The 15,000-nt window shown below is 35.3% G+C and overlaps 2 protein-coding genes across 3 annotated transcripts in view; both read left to right on the top strand.

Moving 5' to 3' along the window:
• MED31 (mediator complex subunit 31) overlaps positions 1-11,352 on the top strand; it is a 14,034-nt gene extending 2,682 nt beyond the window's left edge. For both annotated transcript variants that reach the window (XM_027375799.2, XM_027375800.2), the window contains exons 2-4: positions 7,256-7,339; positions 7,960-8,056; positions 8,557-11,352. In XM_027375799.2, coding sequence (XP_027231600.1) covers positions 7,256-7,339; positions 7,960-8,056; positions 8,557-8,830 — 455 coding nt within the window. In that variant the 3' untranslated portion in view covers positions 8,831-11,352. The remainder of the gene's footprint in view (positions 1-7,255; positions 7,340-7,959; positions 8,057-8,556) is intronic.
• On the top strand, positions 8,951-11,352 carry LOC113823181 (sentrin-specific protease 8). The gene has a single exon (XM_027375798.2). The coding sequence runs from the start codon at positions 8,951-8,953 to the stop codon at positions 9,578-9,580; it is 630 nt and encodes a 209-aa protein (XP_027231599.1). The 3' UTR covers positions 9,581-11,352.
• Positions 11,353-15,000: the final 3,648 nt, after the last annotated feature.

The following is a 15,000-nucleotide window of genomic DNA, read 5'->3' on the forward strand; positions in this document are numbered from 1 at the left end:
AAAAAAACTAGAGGCGTGCCATTAGAAGAGAGCATAAAATGGAAAGTCAGGAAAAGGTAAATAGTGATAAGCTGACCTAAACAGGGTTAGATGGTTGATAACTTATTTGTTAAGGATAATCTCCATACTTCCTGGAAAGACTAGCAAGCCTCCACCAAAAATATTCTTGCGAGATTTATATTTAACTTGTCACTAATTTGGTGAGTAGATTGCCAGAGAGGTATACCGACTCTGTTTTGTAGGAAAGTACAAGGTGGTGACTTGTCGGCCGTTATGAAGCATGAAGGCTGCAGTATTCTTTCATGACTATATCTATGGATTTATAAACTGGCAGGATCTTGCAGGCAATAGAAACCAGACACTTCCAGGATGATATTACCTAAGCATGTAAAAAAAACTAGAGGCGTGCCATTAGAAGAGAGCATAAAATGGAAAGTCAGGAAAAGGTAAATAGTGATAAGCTGACCTAAACAGGGTTAGATGGTTGATAACTTATTTGTTAAGGATAATCTCCATACTTCCTGGAAAGACTAGCAAGCCTCCACCAAAAATATTCTTGCGAGATTTATATTTAACTTGTCACTAATTTGGTGAGTAGATTGCCAGAGAGGTATACCGACTCTGTTTTGTAGGAAAGTACAAGGTGGTGACTTGTCGGCCGTTATGAAGCATGAAGGCTGCAGTATTCTTTCATGACTATATCTATGGATTTTAGTAAATGATTTGGTCATATCTTTAGCCTGTTTTGCATTGTTCTTTTCTTTTTCATTATCTGTATGGGTCGATTTTAGATAACTCTTGAGTAATGCTTTTTATAGAGGTGAGAAAATATAGATATTATAGGTTTACTGCATCCTGTAGTTTGTATATGTATTTTTTTTTTTTTTTTTTTTTTCACTCATTTTATGTTTAGACTAGATCACTCTTTATCTAGTGTTGTATTACATTTAATATTAGCGCAGTCAGGCGCAACTTATCATGATATATTCTTTGTAATAGGAGATTGTATGAACACTATTTTATATATATACTAAATAGCATATTACCATGTATCTACCCTATATTGGCTAAATTACACTAGGTTTGCTGTATTTATGTTCCAGGAATTGGTAGCATTTTTAAAGGAAATTTAGATTTCTCGGTTAGAAAACTGTACATGTCATTAGGCAGTAGTTGCCATGATCATATGTGGCTGGATGTTACCCATAATGATATGGCGATGTGCTTGACTGTATTGCTAATATTTAGAGGTAATGGATTTTTTTTCTTCATATAGCTGTGTATATATATTTTTAAATATTTGATACACTCATTACTAAAAGACATTTTATGATTTCACACCATTCTCTTGAAAAACAAAATCTGATGTAACACAGTGTATGAAGGTATAGACATACAAAATTTGGTATGATAGAATATGATATATCATTTGTTTTATTTTTATTTTTTATTATTAATTTTTTTTCTTTCTTTTTTTGACTTGTGCATTATGAGCATTTTCAACACAAAGAACAGAATTGTATGGTTTTTCAAATTGCACTCTCGTGAAAGCAAATATAAGGGCAGGATTGATAATTGATAAAATTTTGAATATTTCACATTATAAATTTCCAATAGGACCATACATTACTTTTTTATAATTTGCCTACATTGTTGCAATTACATTAATGGGGGACATTATGATTTAGAAATACTACAGAAGAACTTAGAAAAAATAAAAATGGCTTTGTCAGATTTAGATTTAAAAGTTATACCACTCTTAAACAGAAATAATTAAAATCAAGAATGAACTATATTTATTAATTATTGACAAGATTTATTCTCAGTCTTCAGTCTCAGACTATTTCCACTGTCATATAAAGAGGATAATTTATCTAATCTATCACAGACATACTCTTTTGAAATAATAAATGCAATATTTTTTCTTTTTAGCTTGTCAGTTGGTTTTTGTAAGTATTGATGTAGTCTCTAAATTTAAGAAACTTTTAAAGTTATGCTGCCCCTTCACAGCAACAGTTCTGACACTTTGTTGCAACTGCAAAGATAGCTTAACTAGTATCATTATTTAATTATGTTAATGAAACTATGAAAAGAGAAAGAAAGTTTGGATATAAAGCTTTAAGGTTATAAGAAGTCTATTGGGGATCTCTAAATTTATTTTTGTAGAAGTCTCAAGTATGAAGATGTAAAGTCAGTGAAGCATGTATAGTTGAACAGTATGTGAGTAATGTAATCAGAAATCTTTTTGACTCTCAATTCAATTAAAGTGCAGGGTACTGTGTTAGCGCATATCATGCTTTAATGATCATGATAGTAAAGAAAATTCTTGAGATATACTTTGAACATGGTCTTCCTTTCTGTAGTGAGCCTCTTGCTTCAGTTCACCCCCCTCCCCCTCCCACAGGACAAGTCTGGGGTGGGAAATAGGAATTCATTTTGGGTAGGGAGTAAGCAACTAAATTATTTGCCATAGAACTTATTATAATTAATTAATTAATCCAAGGAAGCCATGTTCCTGAGTTAAGGCATTGTCCTTAGTCTTCACGGAAACCCACACAGGGCTCGGCCATAAATGCTTATTTAGGCATCTTCTCATGGTAGCTAGTTATATGGTACAAGCTATTCGTAGTACCACCACAAAAGGAACAGAAATCATTTGCACCAACTTTTTGTGAAGATACAAAGGTGTTATGTATTATTTTCTGTGTGGAATATCCCTGGCAGGGAACAGGCCTTAATCCAGAGCTCCACTTAACATAATCTGTTGCTGTCTGATAACATACCTGTTGGACATCTATGAAAATAATGATCATTATTATCCATTATTTTCATGAAATAGTCTGCTGTATTTAAAAGAATGTCTGCTCTTTTGGACAAATATGTCAAAGTCTTATGGATTTTTTTTAGAAATTATCAGAAAATAGGCAAGTCAGACAATTGTATTATGCAAAAAAACAAAACAAACTTTTATAAGTAGCTGTTACTTGCTGGGAATATCATTGGGATATCTGGTTATGTAGTTAGTTATCTTAGACAATGCCTAGGTTAGGCCAGGTTAGAAATATATATATTTGGCAATCATACCATTGTCTGTATGAGGAAGGATGTAAGAGCAGTAGATGTGTTGAATATATGTGGAAGAGAGAGAGAGAAAGAGAAAGAGAGAGAGAGAGATGAAAAGCACAAATGCATGTTATTGTTTTGTGATTGCCTGACTGACAACTTATGCTTGTGCCTGGTTATTGTATGAATAGTAAATTAAGTCATTGTTATTTTTGTAATAGCTTCTCCCTTTTTATAATGCTGACAAAGACACAGTCCTTTTGCATTTCTTTGTGTTTTTATTGTATATACTTTTTTCTCTTCCTGATGTACTAATGATGAAATGTGGAATGTGACCCTATTCTTCCGAGACCAATATTTTAGCTGGCTGCAGAGTGCTGTTTGCATAGAGATCCAGTGAAATTTGTTTTGTATGCAATTGCTTATTGCTACTTTTATCTTATAATATAGATAGAATGCTTCTGTTTCGTTCCATTAATGATTTGGAAACCCAAGTCCATTCAACCCATTCACAACACGAGGCATAAATTTGATTACAAGGTAAGATAGATAGAGATTAGTGACTTGTTGTTAAGTTCATAGCAACCCTTTTAGTGAAGACTGGTTTTTTGAATTGGATGTTTTTGCACACTGGCAGTGGCACAGGTTGGTAAGGTTGAACAAGCCATTACAACACCCAGGTTGGTTGATTTGAGTTTGAGCGTGTTTTGATATGGCCTCTCTTTTTTCAGACATATTTATGTGATGAGAATATGCTAGCACAGGTCACTCAACCAATTTTAGAATTGGAGGAAGTGCATGAGAATGTCTCCATGTTTTCACTTGTTGGCACATTTTTGAAGCACCTTGCTTTGGAGAAAAAGTAACAACATAGAAGTGATCATTGGGGGGTTTATTGAAAAATAAGATAGAGGGACTATGTCACTGGAAACTGCAGACAACAATGTCAACTGTCAACTGAAAAGTTACTGACTGAGGTCACTCTGCTTTCCATTGTTTATATAGGGTAGTTAAATGAAAAGTATTCAGAACAAAGTAAGGAGTCACCATCACCAGCAAGTGATACCATGGCATTAAATCCTACAATGTTGTACAACATGAAACTCCTATTTTTGTCTCATTGTAATAAAGATTTAAACAATTCAGTTACATATATATTGAAAATGATGTAAATACTCACTGTTATTACATATTTGTTTGTTGCATATAACTTAAGCTGTGAGGTTGACAGAGCCATATACATGTCAATGAGTGCTTGGGAAGACTAGAGCTTAGCAGATTGTATGGGCAAGCTGCTACTAGAAATAATACATGTATTAAGAGAAAAAATGCATTTGATTAAAACAAATATGGTCCAGAAACTTGGCAAATGATGATATATAGACTAATAACTTTTTATGGTTAAAGTACATTTTTTGCCTTGCACTTTCCAGGAGACAGAATGTTGTTTACTAGTCATTCTTGACCACTAGATGCCTCCTTCTAGTGATATAGGTGTATTGAGATGGAGTGAGCTGTTGCTTGAAAGGCTCATCATGTAAATATGTCAATGTTTTGTTTGATTAGGTCAGGTAAGGGTATGAAGTGTAAAATGATCCAGGTATATTGAATCTATGTACATTTCTAATACTTCTATCCACCCCTACCCTCCTGTCTCCTATGCATTACCTTTCCCTCATTCCCAAAGTCTGTCTTTTTTTTATATCATTCTCCCACTCCCTCTTTCTTTTTTTATCCCACACTCATGCCTCCCCCTCTCCTGCTCATCCCAATATTCCCTTCCATCCACGGCTTTCCCTCAACCTGCTTCCTTTTCTCCATCCTTCCTTCCCTCCTTCCTTTCTTCTTTCCTTCCTTCCTACATTCCTCTCCTTTCCTCCCTCCCTTTTTCTCATCCTCCCTCATCCTCCCCTTTACCTCTGCCTCTACTTCTCTTTCTATCCCTCCTTCCTTTCTCTTTTCTCTGTCCCCGTCCCAAATTCTCTGCATCACCCTCTCCTTCTCCTTTTTCCCTTTCACTCTCCCTCTCCTCATCCCAATGCCTCTCCCTCTCTCCCTCATTCTCTCTTTCCTTCTCATATTCTCTTTCCCCTTTCATTTGACAAGGGTGCCACATCCATCAGTTTGTATTTATATAATGTGCCATTGCCAGCATCTAAAACCCCTGCCAGTATTGTACACCTTTAGTACACCTTGCTTTTTATATGCCTGTGCAAGTTACTCTTTTTTATATGAATATCTATTGATGTTTTTCTTTAATGGAATATGATGAATTCTTTTTTGATTGGAGGTTATGGTGAAATAGAGATCAGAAAGTGTCTGGACCCTTCTGTGTCATTGTTTTGGTCACTTGCCATGATTAAGATTGTGTTCTTTGCAGGTTAATATTATCAGGTGTATTTCAGGTAAAAAGAAATAAACATTTAATTACAAGACAAAATTTTTTTGGCACAATTTTCTGAATTTTGTTTGCCTGCATAAATGTGTGTTTTTAGAAAGGAATACATTATAGTCTTGCTACTGTCTTTCTATTTTTAAAAAATATCAGCAAAGCCAAGATTCCAGGCATTATTATAGTTTTGAGGCCAGGCCAGTTTTTTTTTTCTTCTTCTTTTGTTTCATTGGTTCTCTGGAGATAGAGTCAATAGCGAATTGCAGTGGCACAATGTGAGTGGGGCCACAGGGGTTATTTCCCTGAGCACAAGATTCTTAGGGGTGCAAAATTTCAAAGATGGGAAAATAAAGTTCTGTTAATATGCAAAAATAGACACCCTCTCCCTTATACATAGAAAATCTCTCAGTATTTGAATATTTTACAGATTTTCTTTATGAAGCAATAATTAAACATTGCCTTGCATTATTGTTAAATGAGAAACTTCAAATACAAATGTATGTTGTTGTTGGACTTCTGTTTGTTAAATATTGTTTGACTTGGAATATGGTGTGCATATATTATATATTAAGAAGATGATGTATGGGAATACGTTGTGTTGAATCTTATAAACATTTACCTCATGAGACATATTTGATAATGTAATTTTGAGATAGTGTAGTAATAGATTGTTGATTGCTTTCTTGTTACTACAGTTAAATGAAAGCAAATTCATTGATTAGGGACTCAAAGTTGGTCTTGATTGGTAATAAGGGAGGGCAATTGTTGAATTAAAGGCCACTATGCAGTCATATATTGATGAGAGACTGTAAGTGTTTTTTCTCATTCCTGTTTGCAGTTAATATTTCAAAGCGCATTTCAGCTTTACACAATATACCCCAGGTGAACTTGATTGCTCTTGGCACTTTGGGTGATGTAGAAAACATTAATCAAAAGTTTATTCAGGTGTTTGTAGAAGTTAGAAACCGAGTAGCTTATGTTGATATGGAGGAAAGTTACTTAATAAACAGTACCTTTATGATTCCTACCTCAGGTAGCAGTTACAGATAGGTTGTGGGAATTTACTGTCTGCTGGAAAAAAACAGGCTTGAGTTTATTGATAAGCTAAGTGCTATAAAGACAAGTTATGATTTGAAAACCATTAATGTTTCTTGTTATCATAGTTACTAGCTCCACTGTTGCAAAAGTGGTACCTTGCCGTTCATTTTAAAGATCCTCATGCAGTGGGTCCAAATATTTCATGGTGTTCTTGTTTGTTTTGTTTATTATTGTATTTTGGTGTTTGGATGATAGTAGTGAAGAAAACAGTAGAAGGGAAGAAAATTAGTAAAAGTGAATAAAGATAAAGAAAAATCAAGATTATGAGATTGAAAGAAAGGTCAAAGAGAGAGAGAGAAAGGAAGAGGGAAAGGATTATGTTGAAAAGGAAGTCAATTAATTATCACTTTTTATCTTGATCAAGAGAGTAAAGAAAGAAGAACCAAGAGTATGAGATATGCTATGTAGCTCTGTTTCTTCATTTTGATATTTTTTCCTTTCTTTTTTTCTCTTGTTTCTTTGCAGAAGTGTATACAGGTTTCTATAAACTGGTATATATCAAGATGATAAGATAATGCAAGTGGTTTTGAATAGAAATACCAGCAAAATTGGAGTAAGGGATATAATGATTTTTTGTTTTGTTGCAGATTGAAGAGCCAAAGCACAAAGCGATTTATATTGAAAGCTCTCTCTCCATTCGAGACACACCAAGACCATTGTTTTTTAACCTTTTCTTAGCCACAGTGTCTTTCCATGTTGCAGGAGAGAGTGAGGATGGGCAGCGTTTGAGGTTCCAGATCGAACTGGAGTTTGTCCAGTGTCTGGCTAACCCCAACTACCTGCTCTGTAAGTAACTGGGCCTTGAATCTTGGAGCCTAAGGTGCCTTTGATAAAATAACGTGTTTTTTTTTCCCCCATCTTTTTTCTTTTTCTTTTCATCTTAACTTTAAACAAAAGCTGCTTTTTGTCAGAAATACTGCTGTCTCCTAAATTTCCAGATTTTTTTATTCTCTAGAGATTTTTTTTTTTTTTTTTATGCTAAACCCTTCAAGAAAAATTGAGGATTTTTAAACTATAGATTTAAAAATAAATTTGATTATTAGTTCATGTTAATTTTTGAGAATACACAAACATAAAATGACTCAAAGACTTCTGAGCATGGTTATGAATAATCTTTTTTATAGATATTATGCAAATTCTTAGGTTACGCTCTTGTCTTTTAATCAAGCATCCCGGATATTAGATAACTCAACTCTTACCCCTATTAGGAAAGGGAGTGAAGTAATACCCCCAACTCGTACCCTATTAGGAAATGGAATGAAGTAATACCCCCAACTCTTATCATTTTAAGGAAATGGATGGAAATAATACCTCCAAATTTTACTCCTATTAGGAAATGGAATGAAGTAATACCCCCAATGCGTACCCCTATAATGGAGTGAAGTAATACCTCCCTTCTCTTTCAGTCCTGGCACAGCGTGGTTACTTCAAGGACCAGACCTTTATCAACTACCTCAAGTATCTTCAGTACTGGAAGGAGCCTGAATATGCAAAGTACTTGAAGTAAGTGTCAATTCATTCATTTTTACGTATGTATGTATTATTATTGATTTATTATTATTTTTCAAAAATTATTATTATTATTATTATTTAGGATCTCGTTGCGATGATTTAAAATTGCTGATACTATACCTTGATTTTTATTATTGTTATAATTATTATATTATATATTGTTGTTTTGCTAGTCTATTTACAGTTTGGAAAGGATTAGATTCATGTAAATATCAAATAATCTTCTGTTAATTTTGTTAATAAGAGATCAGTTATAACATTTGTAGAAAAAAAGGCTGCAAAGCAACTGATTGATTTTTCTATTGCTTTTTATTTTTCTTTCTTTTTTATGATTGTGGATTTGTATGTGCTTTATGCAGTTTCTGACTGCAGTAGGAAAATTGTTATTTTATTCAGTTGTAGATTTTTGTACACTAAAGTTGATATTGTTCAGTGAGTAGTTTCGCCGTGATTTTATTTGAGGGGCTTACCGTTTTATTATTCTTTTGCAGATACCCTGTGTGCCTTTATTTCTTGGACCTTTTGCAGCACGAAAACTTCAGGAAGGAGATTGTCAACGGTCAATGTGCCAAATTCATTGACGACCAAACTGTGTTACACTGGCAACACTACACAAGGAAGCGCATGAAACTTCTTGAAACTGGCTTCAATCAACAGGGTTCGCACACTCCAGTTTCCCAGACAACTGCCGTTTCAGGAGCACAGCCACAGGCTACTATGCCCACCAGTCTTATTAATGGTCATGGGCAGATCCAGAAAGTGTGAAGAGGAAAAGCCATTGCTGGTCTGAGGGTTTTAAGATAACTTGAGCAGGGAAATAATATTTAGGAAAGTCTTTGAATAAGTGAAAATCAGTGTTCTTCAGAGGGTTATAATTTCGCCAACATGGGAGACCGCGTTGTTCTCAGCTACCACGACTGTCTTATCATGGAGTCAGATTTGCGGTTGTTAGAGGGTCGCAATTGGTTGAACGACTCACTCATTTCCTTTTGGTTCGAGCACCTTCAGCATGAGGTCTTCCGAGGAAATTCCCGTCTTCTGTTTATCAGCCCAGAGGTTACCCAGCTGATTAAAATGGGAGATCCTAATGAATTGCCAATTTTTCTTGATCCCCTTGATGCAAAGTACAAGGAATATATATTTCTTCCTGTGAATGACAACTCGTCTGTGATTGCACCTGGGGGCAGTCACTGGAGTCTCTTAATTTACAGTAAATATGACAGCAAGTGGTATCATTACGACTCTCAAAGGGGCTGCAACTACCGCGATGCTCGTTGCCTTGTACAAAGGATTAACTCGTACTTGGACAGGGATATACCAGCTACCCTAGTGGATGCTAGTTGCACACAGCAGGATAATAGCTATGACTGTGGGGCCTTTGTCATGACGTATGCACACAGAGCGGCTGAGCAGGCATTGAAGGGTTCTGCCATCGGGACGTGCTTTGTGGACAGACAAGAAACAAATCGCATGAGAGATTTGATTAAGTCTCTTGTTTACAGCCTGAAGCGGTGAAGATGAGAAGGGAAGAAATCAACACACCTCCTGCCTTGTTCCTTGACTGCCGTATAAACCGTCAAATTATATACTAGGCACACTTTAGCCTAACATGTGTTGAAGCTCCTAGTGATGCTACGTGTCAGATGTTGCTTGTCATGAGCAAGACTCGGCCAGGGTCTGCAGTGTGCTGCTTGTTCCTGATTGCTGTGGCATTATTTTTTTTGTTGATTTTGGAGTGACAAGCAGTCCCTTTTGAGTTGCAGAATACCTAACTTCAACATGTTCTAAGCCCATTTATGCTTCATTATTAATGGAGATACTTACCTCAGGTTATTTTATTAGATGGTTTTTTGCTCTTGCACTGAAAAAAGGAACAGGAACTATTTTAGAGACTAATAGTCTGCTAAATGTTAGTTGATTAACTGCTACTGAGTTTGCAATGATGAATAAAAAGGTGCATAGATAATTAGGTTATGATTATCCTATTTAACAGTCTTCTTTTCAAGAAAATAGGATATGGAAGAAAAATGAAAAGAACTTATGCCAAAGAAGGAGATTGGATATTTGTGACTTCATATGTAACCTATTAGATTCAAGATACTGGCACACAACTCTACTGACCTCATAACTGACATCCAGTTGTCCCAGGCTGCAGTAAATGTTATGACATAGCATGTCAGAGTCATATATTGAAGCTATGCTGTTTGTCTACATCTTGAAGGTAACACAAAAAAATTGTTTTCTGGAACTTTTTTGCCATACAGGCACCATGAGGCTAACCAGATTTCTCAGGTGCACAATTTTTGGTTAAAGACCCAGAATTACACATACCTTGTATGAAAGCATTGTTGTGAAATCCATTGATGTTTTACATATTATTTGGCGATCATGTGCCGACTAGTATTCAACCTATTGGTCATTGTTCATTTGCCTGAAAAGTCATATATTCAGATTGCAACTGATTTTGTGAAGCACTTTCATATTTTTCTCTTGGGTAGCAAAGGAAACAGAACTTGATAAATTGTAAGTTGAGACCACGTCTTGATAACATAATTATGTGAATGAATCAAAAATACCCTTACAAAATAACAAGTAACCTTAGTGCTAAATTTTTCTTGCATATATTTTTGTCTTAGTTGTCAGTTCATTAGAGTGAGTGCATTTTTTTTTTCTTTTTTTTAATACTTAGAAGTCAGAAATGATCTGTGTTAGATTTAAAGTGAGAAGAAAAGTCCAGTATTCAGGAAGTGCAAATGGCTAAATTATATATAAGATATACATATATATGAAAATAACTCTTATTATGGTTTTCATTTGTTATATACTTTCAAATAGTGTAAATGTATTAATTGAAAAATGCAACAAACTGGTGAGTCTCATGGAAATCTTAACAGGTCTGATTCCTGATTGTAATTATATGCATGATTTATATTATTCCAAGTGGTATTGCATGTAACAAACAGCACAAAGTGCAAATTTGATTTCTTTCACTAAAGCTAATTAAGTGAAGTAAAAAATGCTTTACCTGATTTCTTTTTAAATGTATAAGTAATAGAAGAAGTGGTGAAATATACTAGAAGATATTGCACTACAATAACTGGCTGAATATAGATTTGATAAAAGGAAGGGCAGTGAGAAAGGACAATGTAACTCGGAACAAAAAGTTTTTAAAATTGATTTTTTTTTTTTCTCAAATGCAATAGTACTTGAAATAGAAAATTAAGGTTGATAAATATATTTAAATATTTACTGTAATATTTAAAAAAATACATTGTCTTTACCAGGAATTGTTAGCGTTTTTTTCTCCCCATATACCGACTTATATTTCAATTTACTATTCCCACTCCTCCTCCTCCTCTTCTTTGTCTCTTTCTTCATTATATTTTTCTTTTCCTATCTCCTGTTTTCCTTTTCCTTTTTCTCTTCTTCCATGTCTCTTTCTTTATCATGCTTTTCTCCTCTTATCTCGTTTACTTTTTTCTTTTCTCTTTCTCTTCATCCTATCTTTCATCTTTTTATTTTTCTCCTCTCCTCATCTTCCTTTTTCCTACTCTTTTTTCCTCTTCCTTTAACTCCTCTCTTTCTTCTCTATAGTTTTCTGCTCTTTTCACCTCCCTTTCCCCTACTTCTTTATTTTTCTCATCCTCTTTCCTTTCTTTATGAAATATTTCTTTTCTTATCTCCTTTTTCCCTTTCCTTTAACTTGTCTCTTTTCTCGTTAATTTTTTCTATTCTCATCCCCCCATCTTTTACTTTTTTTCTCTTTCTCTTCTTCCTCTCTTTTATCTTTATATTTTACTCCTCATCTCAACTCCCCTTTTCCTTTTTTTTTCTCTTTCCTTGTCTCTTTTTTCGTTATACTTTTCTCCTCTTCTCATCTCCCCTTATTCTACTTTTCTTTTTTCTTATTCCTCTTCCATCTCTCTTTCTTTATATTTTTCTCCTCATTTTAATTTCACTCCTACTTCTATTTTTCTTTTTTTCCTCCTTTCTTTTGTTGTAAAACTTCTTATCTCATCTCCCCTTCTACATTTTTTTCTTCCTCTTCCACCTTTGCTAGTCCACATCCTCCTCTTCCTCCTCCTCCTCCTATGCTCCTCTTGTTTATAAGACACCCATGATCTGTACAATTATGTGTGTCTGACCTTCAAAGGAATCAAAAATGTTTTCATCTCCCTACCTAATCCCATGTTCGTTTTCGTTGTGGGAAGGCTTAGAAAACGGAGACAGGCCCAATGTGTGGGATCGCCCATGCCTTTGCACCTTGGCCCTTGCTTCAACTAAGTTTGTATGGTCTTTTCTTCTCCTTTCCTTTGTCTCCTCTTCTTCATCCCCTTCTGTCCACATCGTGAGGCGTGAGAGCCGTGCAGAAAGGATGAAAGACTGGCTTTGTAAGTCCTGAACGGCCTTCTTACTCCGTTTGCCGTTCCCTCTTTAACCTTTTCGCTACCATGCTAACCAACAACGCTCTATAACCTTTGTCTCACATATTTTGATCTAGTTAACTCATTTTAACCTTTTTAACACAATGCCTTATCATAAAGCTGTATTATCTTTTATTACATTGAGACTTTGCCCCCAATCCAAGCCCTAGTGCTATGTATTGTATACGCTGCAGAATATTTTCAATAAATAAATGAAAGTCTACATATATCTTTGGTATTGGGGTGGCACAGCTAGGTTTGGATTATAATGAAACTCGCTGAGTATTAGCTTGTACAGTGGAAAATGGACACGGATTCTGAAATGTTCCCTCAAAGAGTTCATGTAAATCAGTAATAGATAGTTTGTCTTCGCTAACAATCTGTAAGACGCATGAGATATTGCAAGTGAAAAACAATGATGAAAGGTGTAATAATATCAGAAACTTATCAAAGCATAGACCGATAATTATTGAAATAATTGCAATTTAACTTAATCTATAATTATTTATCTATTCTTTGTCCTCTTACTGAATAGCAAGTAGATAATTATTGAAATAGTATTTGCAAATTTAGATCAATAACAATTTTATCTATTCTTTGTTGTCTTCGTCCTCTCTTCAATTTCTTGTGCCCTTTTTCCTTCTTAAAGCCTATTCCTTTTCACTATACTCATTCTCCTGTTCTTTCTCTATCTCCAGCCTTTATATTTCGTTTCCCTAAACCAGTTTTCCCTGCTATCTCTTCCTTTTCCTCTTCCACTTTTTTCTCGTTTCTTTCACTCATTTTCCCCGGTTCACTCCCTCGCTTCTCCATCTTCTGCCTTTGGCCTCCCTTTCTTCTTCCTCTTCATTCCCTCCTCCTTCTTCTTCTTTCTTTTCTTTTTTTCATTCTTTTCTATTAACTTTCTTCTTTCTCTTCCTCTTTTCTTTTCTTTCTTTTTACTTTTCTTTTTCTCCTCTTCCTCTGCTTCTTCTTCTGCTACTTCTTTCTTTTCTATTTTTTCTTCTTTTTTTCTTTTTTCTTTTTCGTTTCCTTGTCTGTTTCTCCTCTTCCTCTTCTTCCTTTTCTCTCTTTTATTTTTATTTTAGTTTTCTTTATTTTTACTTTTCCCTTTCCTTTTCCTTTGCTTTTTCTCCTCTTCCTCCTCCTCTTTTTCTTCTTCATTTTCATCATTATCTCCTCCTTCCCTTTTTTCCATTTCTGTTTTTTTCTTTTAATTCCTTGTCTTTTTTCTTTTCCCTTCCATTTTCCTCCTTTTCCTTCTTTTTCTCCTCCTCCTACTCCTCAACCATTTCCACCACTCCTTTTTCCTCCTCTTACACCTCCATCACTTCAACTTCTTCACCTCCCTCTTCTTGCACATTTTCATAGCCTTTATTTTTTCCCTCCCTTTTCGCTGACCTCTTTCTCATAATACTTACTTTTTTCCTTTCTGTCCTTCTACCCCCCTTTTCCTCTTCGTCCCTTACTGTCCCACCTCCCAGAACAATCTTGAATCTTGGCAGTCCAGAGAGATAAGACGAATAACCAAAATGTCAAAGTGCTCCATTTATCACCCCATTAATTCTCCCGACATGGGCGACTGACACCTATTGATTTCGCCTTTTCTTTAGTTTTCGTCCCTTGATTCGCTTTCTTCCACTCCATTTTTCACTTTCTCCTGCATTCAGTCATTCCGTCCACACTTAGCCAAGGACCGGAACTGCCAGTGCATATTTATGAAATCGGGGAACCTTGTTAGTCGTCTCACATCGACAGACGGGGAGAGAAGGAGGGTGAGGATAGGGGGGTGGGGGGTGGGGGGTATGGGAGTTCACCACCAACACAACCACTACTACTACAACCATAATGTGCTAATGATAACATAGATAACATAATCAAGATAACCATTACTAACCAATACAAAGGACAACTTCATCTTCGCTAACAATCTGCAAGGCACATGAAATATTGCAAGTGAAAAACAATGATGAAAGGTGTAATAATCTCAAAGAAACTAATCGAAGAGTAAACCGATAATTATTGAAATAATTGCAATTTAACTTGATCTATAATTATTTATCTACCCTTTGTCCTCTTACAGAATAGCAAGAAAATAATAATATCACCATCACCACCAAGACAATCTCACACGTCAAAGCAGTTTCAAGCGAAGAAATCTGTCGGAATTCCTTTTTGTCGATTTGCTTTTCACTCTAGATTACAAGTAGATTGTAGATTGCCCGTCTCTCCAGCTACGGAAAGTGTTGCAGTGCAGAAAGCATAAAGAAAGTTCGAGAGCAAAAAAGCACATAAAGAAAGCACAAACGGGAGAGCAAGGTTAAGGAACGAGGGTAAGGGGGTGGGCAGCGCACCTGGCTGAGACAGGTGTCCCTCACAAATGAATGTTTGACCGCGTCCATGACAGTCATGCATGTCAATAGAACTGCATCTTTTATTTAATGGGTTCTGTAGCTCGTTAAGAAGATACGTCTGGTTAAAAGGTCGCATACCAAGGAGGAACCCATTGAA

Source organism: Penaeus vannamei, chromosome 1 (genome assembly GCF_042767895.1).
Source record: "Penaeus vannamei isolate JL-2024 chromosome 1, ASM4276789v1, whole genome shotgun sequence".
Taxonomy (NCBI): Eukaryota; Metazoa; Arthropoda; class Malacostraca; order Decapoda; family Penaeidae; genus Penaeus; species Penaeus vannamei.

What these genes read in the sequence shown, in the direction of transcription:
- LOC113823181 (XM_027375798.2), top strand. Translation starts at nt 8,951, where the DNA reads ATGGGAGACCGCGTTGTTCTCAGCTACCACGACTGTCTTATCATGGAG.